This window comes from Ostrea edulis, chromosome 4 (assembly GCF_947568905.1).
Source record: "Ostrea edulis chromosome 4, xbOstEdul1.1, whole genome shotgun sequence".
Classification (NCBI taxonomy): Eukaryota; Metazoa; Mollusca; class Bivalvia; order Ostreida; family Ostreidae; genus Ostrea; species Ostrea edulis.
The window spans coordinates 76,609,825-76,622,023 of NC_079167.1; the positions used below are offsets into that span (position 1 = coordinate 76,609,825).

Below are 12,199 nucleotides of genomic sequence, written 5' to 3' on the forward strand. Positions count from 1 at the left end.
AACTTCCTGTATTTACAATAGAGTCTAATAGAACTTCCTGTATTTACAATAGAAACAAATAGAACTTTCTGTATTTACAATAGAATTTAATAGAACTTCCTGTATTTACAATAGAAACAAATAGAACTTCCTGTATTTACAATAGAGTCTAATAGAACTTCCTGTATTTACAATAGAAACAAATAGAACTTTCTGTATTTACAATAGAATCTAATAGAACTTCCTGTATTTACAATAGAATTTAATAGAACTTCCTGTATTTACAATAGAAACAAATAGAACTTCCTGTATTTACAATAGAATCTAATAGAACTTCCTGTATTTACAATAGAATCTAATAGAACTTCCTGTATTTACAATAGAAACAAATAGAACTTCCTGTATTTACAATAGAAACAAATAGAACTTCCTGTATTTACAATAGAGTCTAATAGAACTTCCTGTATTTACAATAGAAACAAATAGAACTTTCTGTATTTACAATAGAATTTAATAGAACTTTCTGTATTTACAATAGAATTTAATAGAACTTCCTGTATTTACAATAGAAACAAATAGAACTTCCTGTATTTACAATAGAAACAAATAGAACTTTCTGTATTTACAATAGAATCTAATAGAACTTCCTGTATTTACAATAGAATCTAATAGAACTTCCTGTATTTACAATAGAAATTAATAGAACTTCCTGTATTTACAATAGAAACTAATAGAACTTCCTGTACTAATACTAGTAGTCCCATAAGGACAACATTTTCATGATAAGCACATTCAATGACTTACTTCACTCAACAATCATCTTTTGTGAACATTCACATTAAAAGCATTTCATCAATTCATAAATTGCATTTCACAAACCAAGACCAAAATCCAGTATTCCTTACCAAGCACTCCAACAACCTTGATGGTCTTGAGATAATTAGATACAAGTTCTTGATGAGTGGATACAGAAACTCATAGGCAATTTCTTCTCTTTCTTGTGCCTGTGAACAAACATTCAAGAAAGTTATTAAACAAATACTATCAGTCCTGTGAAAGGTGAAGATAACAAACATTGATCAATCTCATAACTCCTATAAGCAATACAAAATAGATAGTTCGGCAAACACGGACCCCTGGACACACCAGAGGTGGGATCAGGTGCCTAGGAGGAGTAAGCATCCCCTGTTGACCAGTCACACCTACTGTGAGCCCTATATCCTGATCAGGTAAATGGAGTTATCCATAGTCAAAAACAAGTGTGCCAAGAACAGCCTTACAATTGGTATGAAACATGTAAGACAGCATTCTGTGTCATCCATATCAACTACAAAATTAGGGACAATGAAATCAATTGAAGGGTATCACTTACATCAATTAGCAACTTCTCCAGTTTCTCCGAGAGTTCAAAGAAGTAAGACCCAGTGATTTGCTTGTCTTGCGATTTCTGCAGACAGTCGCGGGCAAGTTCCATCACCTGGTGATGCAGGAATCGTGTGATCGCATCACAGTCTACCTCCTCCAGCTTGTTCTGCTCTATAAATTTCTTCAGCTTTTCCTCCATCTGGGCCGTCGCCTGGCAATCACATACATTTATAATAAACGCTGTTAAAAGTGAAATGAGCACCGGGAGCTTCACAGAATGTTAGAAAAGAGAACAATAATCTGATGGTCATTAGGCTTCGTAAATAGAGTGCAAAATTTATTCACAACATTGAACTGCATGGGTTCTTCCTGTAATAGAACCTACCTCTTATCATAATAAGAGATGCTACGTTGTCATAATGAACAATTAACAAGTTGTGTACTTGCAATGAACTTTTTAAATGCTACTTCATCATAACAGTACATAAAGAGTAATACATATTCATTAGCATGCCACACCCCATATCAACCTAAGACCCCAATATCAACCATTAGCATGTCACACCCCATATCAACCTAAGACCCCAATATCAACCCTCAGCATGTCACACCCCATATCAACTTAAGACCCCAATATCAACCCTCAGCATGTCACACCCCATATCAACCTAAGACCCCAATATCAACCCTCAGCATGTCACACCCCATATCAACCTAAGACCCCAATATCAACCCTCAGCATGTCACACCCCATATCAACCTAAGACCTTAATATCAACCCTCAGCATGTCACACCCCATATCAACCTAAGACCCCAATATCAACCCTCAGCATGTCACACCCCATATCAACCTAAGACCCCAATATCAACCCTCAGCATGTCACACCCCATATCAACCTAAGACCCCGATATCAACCCTCAGCATGACACACCCCATATCAACCTAAGACCCCGATATCAACCCTCAGCATGTCACACCCCATATCAACCTAAGACCCCAATATCAACCCTCAGCATGACACACCCCATATCAACCTAAGACCCCGATATCAAACCTCACGCTGAGAGCCGGCATTAATCCCCTGTAAATACGGGCTTGATAGGGAAACAGGGTATGCTCCATTTTTGTGTCTTACACATTTTGTAATGACATCCAAAATAAAAACATAAACAAAGATCATATCTGATAAGATTAAATGTCACTGAGAAACTGATTTTCTTGGATATTGTAAACATACTTATAATTCCACAGATTAAGTAATTTTCGAAAGCATCTATTTTTTTAATCTGCATTTTGACTGTCTACTGCACAGAGGAGTTTACATTGTAAAGCTTTCAATTCTAGAATAATACAATGTAACATCAAAACATTTCATGACATGTCTTACTTAAAGCAAAAACCAACAAAGACGTACACTGCAAAACTGCATTATAATGAGGATAACCATGTTGTTTGCCATCATTAATGCTCATTTTACAGTCACAAACATCCGTTTTACCAGCTCTGCTAATGCATTGCTGACAAACTGTAAAACCAGCATTAATGGTCTCAAAAGTCAAATGCGAAGATAGTTACTCCCAAATTTTCAATCATACCTACATTGTATTTCAATTTAGCAGTACCCCAACAAATTAATGTCTGGTCTGCAGTTCCTCTGGATTTGGTGTGAAATGTTTATAATACATGTACTAAGACAACACTTAACTACAATCATCACTTCAAAAAATAGTTTTTATTTCAGGCATTAAATCAATTTTTGCCCTAAAGTAACCAAGATCACTGTACTTAGTCTTCATGCTTTACATGCTTGAGGCAATCTACTGGTGTTTATCACACATAGTAAATGTTTGACAGTTTGACACAAACAAAACAAAGTCTTGATAAGGGTGTGTATATCTAAACATGTGCATGAATTTGATGAATATATTTTGTAATTGAAGGGACTTTAAATACAACTTAATATCTTAATTTCTGGCTATTTTAATTTACATCAAGAAACATTGATAATATGGATTTGTGACATGTAAATGTAAATAATCAAGTTCATCTAAAATTTATAAATCCAATTAACATCATTGTTTATGCAAAATCTTTCTTAGGTTTAAAATAATTGAAGACCATGGGCTTCAAAGATATTTGTACCACTCAAAAACGAATATATCTATACCATCCAATGAATTAAAAAAAACTTGGAAAAGTTCAGATATCTAGAATGAAAGTCAATTCAATAGTGTGGAGTTTTAAGCAAAAATTTCACAAAGGGGTGTATCACAGATTCATAATGCGTAGCTCTAGCCTTGCAGTATGGAATCAATAATAATCGGACATGATACGGCTAAGATTACATCACTGATATTATGCATGCAAAAAAACCTGTATTTATTACTAAGTACATGTATGTAATAAACACTAATCAAATATCTATGTACCTTTGGAAATCTTTCCTTGTAGACGCTATTCATCATGACAATCTCATCGCTGCCTGGTGAAATCATGGGACTACTGTTCAACAGAAACAAATCACAACTGCAGGAATCATCCTCAAAAATTATAATGAAGGTAATAATTACTTTTCCCCAATACATCAACAAATATTTATATTATAAAAATGTAAACTTTGAACACAAAATTTCTTTCTTTTAAATTTTTATACATTACATATCAAACATAATACTTCAAAAGCAAAAGCTACAGGTGGAATAATTTTAATCTCTGTAGTAATTGTTGAACACAAAATTAGAAGCGTAGAGGAATATATACTTGAACTTTCAAAGCACGATGAGATTTAACTTCACTGAAAATTAAGGGGGGAAAACTGTGTGACATCAGCTTTATATATATACACATGATGATGTAATTCAACAACTAGTACAAGTACAATATACTCCTCTTTTCATGCATCAGAGGTAATATATACAAGTACATGAATAATGAAATACATTTTGTGAAAAAATAAAAACTACTACAATCCAGTTTGGCATTGCATGTATTTGCATATATGCTAGTTAGAAATAGCAAAGTGCGTCTATAATGACTTCAGAATATGGTGTAGTTTTTCATAAATGTAAAATGCTTTAACAGTTAAGTCTTAGAATTTCTTGCATCTGACAGTCATGCTAAAAAAGGAGAAAAATGCATAAAACTGCAATTCTACAACGATTTCAAAAGCAAGAGGGCTTGATGAATATTTAGCCACGTTATAACAAACTAGCACATAGCTCTGGGGTTTACAAATAGCGTTAACTGTATGCTCCATGTGCACAGCACACTACATATAAGATCTTATAAACCAGCCGAGTACACAAATCAAAAAAAAATTATATTGTAGAATCTCTTACTCAAGTGCAAGCCAGGACAAGCTATCCATTAAAGCAGGAAATCAAAATTAAAATTAGTCATGTACTAATTAGACGCAACTCTGGAATAAATATTACTTTTATCACATTATAATAATTGGTCATGGCATCATATTTTCTTTCATAATTTTTCATAATTCTGATTGTAGGAAGCTGAGATAAAAGAGGGTCAGTATCAAAGTTGTATGCAAATTAAAGATAAGTGCTTAAAGAGACACACACAAACTACAAGTACTTCAAATTTCTGAACTACACATGGGCTAAAAGGACTTCACACTCAAACACAGATCATTTCTCTTTTGGTTAGATTGAATATTCTTGTTAATTTCTTGTGATAAATAATTCTCTAATAAAATGATTCTTTTTAAACACACAATTTGAATATATTCAAAATATTATTAAAAGAAAATAACTGTCCTGCAAACAATATTTATTGTAAAATAACAACAACAAAACGGCAACAAGTAGACTCTCTTGCCTACAAGCTGGATGTACCTTAGACTGCGAGATCTGGGTCGTAGGAGGGGGGACAGTGGAGATTTACGTCCCTCCTCATCCCCCTCATTGCCACTGAGCGTGTATTCCTCGTGGGCTGGCTGGTACTGGTGAAGACGTTCTTGAGATGAGTATTGTGACTAATTGAATAAATAAATTTGGAATGATAAAAACAGAATTATTACTAATAATTTCAAGACAAAAACATGATACATGCAATCCTTTGACAAAAAAGTTAAGGTATTACTATATAATATACAGTTCGGATTTTTTTTTTATTAAAACCATACCATGTAGTACTAGCAGAAACATGCAATTTTAGAATTTCCTCTTTTCTTTAATATTGATCTGTAGTTCAAGGCCATATTCAAGAAAAGCACTTAAAAACAGTGTACTGCAATTGCTGGAATGTTACCGAAACATTGGAGCTGCCTGGGGTATTTGTTCCGTAACCTGAGGAAGGTAATGAGGCAAAGGACCATCGTCTTCCATCACACCTGCTTAAACAGAAATCAAAGTCACATGGCCATCTGTAACTCTTCAAAATCCTGACGAGCACCTCTTTCATTTTATGTCATTCATACTCTGTTGTAGGATGAAGTAAAATTACACAAATTGCAGATCCCTCATCCTTTCTTTTTTTTTCTTTTTCTGCACCCTGGGTGTACATTAAGAGCAATTACAATAGATGTAATAAAGCAGCATCAAAATAAATCTATTAACCGCCTTAGTATGGACGACATTCATTAATGGCTTCTTTGCATGAAATAGTCTGCAGATCTGGATTCCACCTGCAGATGAAGGCTATTCATCAAGATCTATCTTAATCTCCCCTTTGAGACTTTACCTGTGACATTTTGTAACAAAGGTGTAAATTAAAAGTTTGCGTACTTTCTGACATTCTGGAACAGGAAATTGCTGTGCTGACTAGGGGACATATTCCTGGGACTTTCGTGCGGACTGCTTCCTGTCAATAGAAAAAATTTCATGTACTATGAAATACACAATAACTAAATAACATTGACAATACCCTGGAATACCTTCACAGCAGACACAGCAGAAAGTGATATTGTATTACTGAAGGAGATTTTGAAATTGATATTTTAAATTAAAATAGCTCACTACACCAAGGCTTATATGCTCTTTATGATACTACCTCACAAGATAGCAAGTTAAATGTTAAATGTTTTGTGACATGATTTGTATCGATCGACTTCTTTATCCTCCTACATGCAGCTCAGTCTAGTGATCCAGAGTTCAAATACGCCAGTCTTTTGTTCATATTATGTACTAAAACGTATTTTTGGAAATCATTTTTTATCCAGAATTGCGTATTTTCTGCCTTTTTGGCACATGTACTTATTATATATCATCATCTATTTCTTAATTAAATCATTTCGTGCTGATTTAAATTGAGAAACTATTTCAAGATGTAGTGAGCCACCTTAAACATGCATTGAATGTCAAATCAAAAGTGTATCCTATTTGTTACTTGATATTTTGTCTGTAATTTCAATCTATAATTTATTTTGAAGATAAAGGATTTATCCTCTGAATAAAGTTTGACCTTACAATACACAATAAATTTCTGATATTCTTAACTCAACACAGACTTGTCAGCATTTTATCATAAGAGAAATGTACTCGGTTCACAAAAAATTACAATTAAGTTGATTTTTTTTTTTTTACATTATTCTTTCTCTTAGACTTTTTTATACTTCTCGCTAGACATTGTATTTCCAAGCTTCCCACATCCCTGACTAAGTATTGTGATGATTAAATTTAACCCTGATGATTAGATTTAATGAAGATACAAGAGACATACATCAACTCCTTCTGTTGTTCAATTAGAACTCACAGAGGAAACATTTACCGCAGCTGTAAAGTTTATAACTGATTATTGCCACCTGCTCCCCCAAATTTTTTTTTAGGTTTTTTTTTTTAAACCGATATTCTGCACAGAATTATATCCACTTATTGTCTAATTTGGCTCATACTTTGAGCGTATAAAGTTTTGCAATAAATCATGAATTTCCTGCCATTTTCTTTCATCCGACAAAAATCACAACATTCCACTACGTTTGACTTCTTACACTATTGTGGTACACGTGTTGAACATGCTTAAATTGAATTGTTACTTCTGATATCCAAATCTAGCAAATCAATAGTGGTTGATGCATGTGGTCTACATTTTCTTCATTCAAAAAGTTGCCTAAAACTTTGTTTTAAACACTTTTATTATAGTATTACAAGAGTTTAAAATTCACCAAATTTGTGACATCTATTCCAAAATAGGAAACAAAATCTTGTTTTTCATTTGTGACTATTGCAACAAGAAAAGGAAATTGCTAAATTTCAATGAAGAACATTACAATATCATGGCCAGAAATGCCTGTTGTCAAACCTTGAGAAGATCGATTGTATACCAGTATCATTTCAACTCGATCTTCACATTGAAACTTAATTAATGCATTCAAAGACCATTGCAGCTAGATAATAAGCAATTAAATCATAGGCCTTATAGCAACTGTCTATCCAAATATCAAAATGTCATCCTCTACATAGTCAGCATCCATTTATTGACTCAAACAGTACACTGAATACTTCTACAACAAGTACAATATACACAGAAATAATAATGGTGCCCGCTATGTTTGACAGCAACATACCCCAAGGTAGAGTAGTGTTGCCTGTGATGTTTGAGAGCAACATGTCCCATTCAGGTAGAGTAATAATGTTGCCCGCTATGTTTGACAGCAACATGTCCCAAGGTAGAGTAATGTTGCCTGCAATGTTTGAGAGCAACATACCCCAAGGTAGAGTAATGTTGCCCGCTATGTTTGACAGCAACATGACCCAAGGTAGAGTAATGTTGCCTGCAATGTTTGACAGCAACATGTCCCAAGGTAGCAGTGCTCGAGCTGGGCTTCGCCATTTTCGCCAATGGCGAATTTTTTTCAAAATTGGCGGAAAAAAATTCAAAGTGGCGAAAATCCCTTTTTGCAATAAATTGTATTTTAAAATCTATCTTGTGATTTCCTTTGTCAGTGACACATTATCGCCAGTTTGTTTATGCAGTCAAAATTTGTTTATTCAGTCAACGCGTGCGACTGGAAATCTCGCGTCGCTCCAGTGCACACAGAGCTGGTCACAAGGCGAGATAATAGCCTCAGGTAATGTATGGCTGCAAAAAAGTCGGTGATTATGTAATAAAGTACATCGGACAGCTATGTACCCTGCTGTGGTCAATTGTTTAACATTTAAAGTCTTATTCATTATTGTGTTATCATTTCCACATTAATGTCAAGAACCGACCAGTAATTAAATTGGCCGTATTATTGTGTATAATGTATATACATCAATTGTTTGTTTTTGCGGCCAAGCTCGTTGATTACAAGATTTTGATTTTGATGTGTTTGATTTTAGTTCGAATATTTCATAAACAATGCGGTCGGTCACCATTGATATGGACATAGCAATTTTAATCAATAATTTTCTTTGAAGTTCAGTGCGCAACAGTATAAAAATGCTAATCTCATAAGACTATGCACCCCATTCTATTTTGACACTAAACTTGTAGCTTCTGACCCTAGTCAGTCTAAATTTCAAAAGATATCTATGTTTGGCTTTACAGTCAACCCCACCTGCTCAAACATCCGATTCTGTCTAAATTGCAAAATCTTCCATACCAAAACGAAAATTTAATAGGGAATGGTTGAGATGCGACTCTAAATTGGGCTTGATGTTTTGTGACATCTGCATTTCGGGCAATGTACACAATGTTTTCACTGAGGGGTGTAGCATCATGAAGTTTATATATGATTTATTATCTGAGTTTTGATTTCCATAATAGAATTTATCAAACAAATCAACTTATTATTTCAGAAAGAAGTGTTTAGGTATGATAGCTGGATATGATTAAGTAATGTAACTGATTCAAAATGCTAAAATCAGTGTAATGAATAAAATAATATGATCTAAATAATTGTAAAGCATGAGAGTATTTGCGCTGCGCCGCACCCCGAAAAAGTGGCGAAAGGGAATTTTGGTCCAGTGGGAGCACTGCAAGGTAGAGGGTAACAGTTAAACAAATTAAGTTCAACAAAACACAACAGTCAACAAATATTATACACCATTCACTACCTACATTTATTGGTTGGTATTACTTTCCAGTAATGTAGACATTAATGGGTAGAATTTACCCTTTCAAAAATTCTTTCTCAATTAAGTATGTACGGCATAATGAGCTGCAACATCTGCCAATCACTAACAACTATTCATTTCTGCCATAAAACAACATTCTTCTGAGTGAGCAACTTCATCTTCACCTTCTAATTGTGCAATACTTAAAGGTCAAACAGCACATCACATGTCAAGAGAGGTCAATTAAGACATGGTATATTCGCATTAACAAGTTCTTTTTTATATGACAAACAATCCACAATTATTCAGATTGCAGCTCCATCTTTCTGATGGTACACTTGTTTCCAATAGAACCTAGGATGCATTTACACCAGACAACACAAAAAACGTTTGTATGGAATTGCAGCCATAAAGAGAGAGAGGGGGGGTGGGAGGGGGGGGGGGGTGGAGGCATTCAAATTTGAATTCAGAGTAAATCAGCTTTTCTGAATTGTAATGACGTTAAAATGTGACTGTTATTTTTATGAAATACAGAAACATATCAACATTCTCTATAAATGATATAATTCTAAATAACCATATCATGTTTGCTTCCTCGACAAAAATCATTGCATATATAAATATATAATTTTACAGACGGATATTTTTCATTCCATGCAAATGTGCATCACCTTCATGGTTAATGCTTAATGCCTAGACTAAATGTTATCTTAAAATGAAGGTTTCATAAATATTTGGAAATTTATATAGACTTGGCAGATTCTATTACATGTACTTTGAAATGATTTCACAATTTAAAAGGGTATACCCAGAGTTGGGTGGTAAATATTCTCAAAATAGGTTTTGTCCTGTTAATCTTGTGTCATACTGCAAATTGTATTTCATTTGTCAGAACAATATTTACGATTATTTAGAACTTATTCACCAAAATTTAGTTTTTGCGAATACATTTTTGAATATAGAAGACTTCAACAATAATGATTCTTGGAAAATATATATATGACTTGTAAATAAACACATCATTGTACTCTCACAAAAAATAAGGTTGCATGAAATCAAAGTGATCTTCAGTTAGTTACAAGTTGTGCAAGCTAGGTCAAACCCATGGCAATCTCAATTTCATAACCATGATATTAAAAAAAACCTGGAAAAAGAATTCTGATTTTCTACAATATAGTTCTGTTGCTGGGTTTCTTTTTGAAACAGACTGGCAGCAACTCTAAACAAATCTTGTCTTTATACACAGAACCTAACAAAGTAACGACCATTGACATGGATATTAGCAGTATGATTCATTAACAAAGCTTATGACATCATCCCCTCACATCCTATTCACTGTGGTTTTGTCACATAAATCATAATGACAAGGTATATACCTGTATGTAGACATCAAAAGAAGGGTGATCTTTAAAGGTTTCCTTCTTTGATTCATCAGCTTACTGATTAAGCTGTGTTATATTTAGTTACAAAATGAATATATAGATATAATAAATGTCAGCAGAAAATGAAACACAAGTACTCCTACTGTTAATCTGTACATAATCTGCATTAATTATGTGGTATTATACAATGTATTTATTTTCTTCTAGGTATGTTACAGTATCAAACTGTGTCGACCCCTTCTTGCATGACATATTTTCTTTGGGGACTTTATGCTTACTTGGTTACCAGATTTATTATGCACATATTAACCTGAAATTGACAGCTATCACCCGATAACCTTTACAACTTACATATCTTTCAATCTAATATCTACATTTATTATATACCCATCAACGTATCATTCTTTGATACTGTGGATTTCACAGCATGTGATCCGGTTTTCCGGATCACTACACTGTGGTTTTCTGATTCCGTATCAGTATCCTCTGAAACTGATAATGTCACAATTCATCAACGCAACATTCAAAATATTAGCTGCGTCACAAACAAAACTGCATACAAAAAACAAAATTTCACTGTATGTCTGTATTTTTGATAATTTGGATTACATTTAGTATCATATAAATGTGGATTTAAAATGCATAGGAGGTATATAATAAATTTATCATTATTACAGTAACTTGATCCGAAGAGTTGGATCACGTCTCGTGGACAGGCGCAGATCATCAGATCAAACTCGACGCTTTGCGTCTCATATGATCTGATGATCCACGCCTGTCAACTCGACGTAATTAAACTCTTCGGATCAAGTTACTGTAGTAATAATATATATCATATAGAATTATATATTGTAATAATTTGTCCCTTACATCGTCACGTGGTATCTTTTGCAGTGTGGGGATTATCATATCCATCACTCCCCCCACCCCCACCCCTTTTTTTTTTATTATTCCAGTGTCCATTCTGACAAAATGCGATGAACTTAATTGTATTGTAAAAAAAAAATTTTTTTTAAATTGTACAATGGTTTGTGTCATAATCATGTATGTTGTTTGTTTTGCTCGAAAGGGCCCTAATTTCAAATAAATAAAACTATCTAAAATCTATCTCTACTTTTAACATTCTAAAAGAGAAATATAGAAGGAAATCACAATTCACTGTGCATGTACAGTGTAACTGTACCCACCATAAATACCTGGAATTATGCTTCGTTTTCGGATCCGAGATCGACCCCGATGTCTGAGACATTCTTCTAGTTCCTCAAATGAAAGACTCTCCATAGACCCCGAAAACCATGGATTAATATGATGCCTCTTGAACAACAATGCATCATCATCCATGTTAAAGCAATAATCTTTACTACGGTTGATGCCCTTCAGATTCCGATGCAATCGGTCAACATTGCTGCCATTTTCTGGTCTATATTGTGTTGCTAGAGAGGCTTGACAGCCTCCAAAGCTTGATGAGAGCCACCGC

General features: G+C 34.0%; 1 protein-coding gene across 10 annotated transcripts in view; it reads right to left on the reverse strand.

Annotated features, from left to right (window-relative positions):
* Positions 1-12,199, reverse strand: part of LOC125668138 (microtubule-associated serine/threonine-protein kinase 2-like) — a 51,525-nt gene that overhangs the window by 16,518 nt on the left and 22,808 nt on the right. For 3 of the 10 annotated variants that reach the window (XM_056163837.1, XM_056163835.1, XM_056163843.1), the window contains 7 exons: positions 6,089-6,164; positions 5,613-5,694; positions 5,198-5,337; positions 4,685-4,705; positions 3,776-3,848; positions 1,352-1,555; positions 885-983 (listed from right to left, as the gene is read on the reverse strand). In XM_056163837.1, coding sequence (XP_056019812.1) covers positions 885-983; positions 1,352-1,555; positions 3,776-3,848; positions 4,685-4,705; positions 5,198-5,337; positions 5,613-5,694; positions 6,089-6,164 — 695 coding nt within the window. Of the gene's footprint in view, positions 1-884; positions 984-1,351; positions 1,556-3,775; positions 3,849-4,684; positions 4,706-5,197; positions 5,338-5,612; positions 5,698-6,088; positions 6,165-12,199 lie in introns of all 10 variants that reach the window. The other 7 variants (XM_056163836.1, XM_056163834.1, XM_056163842.1 and 4 more) reach the window with 3 other exon arrangements.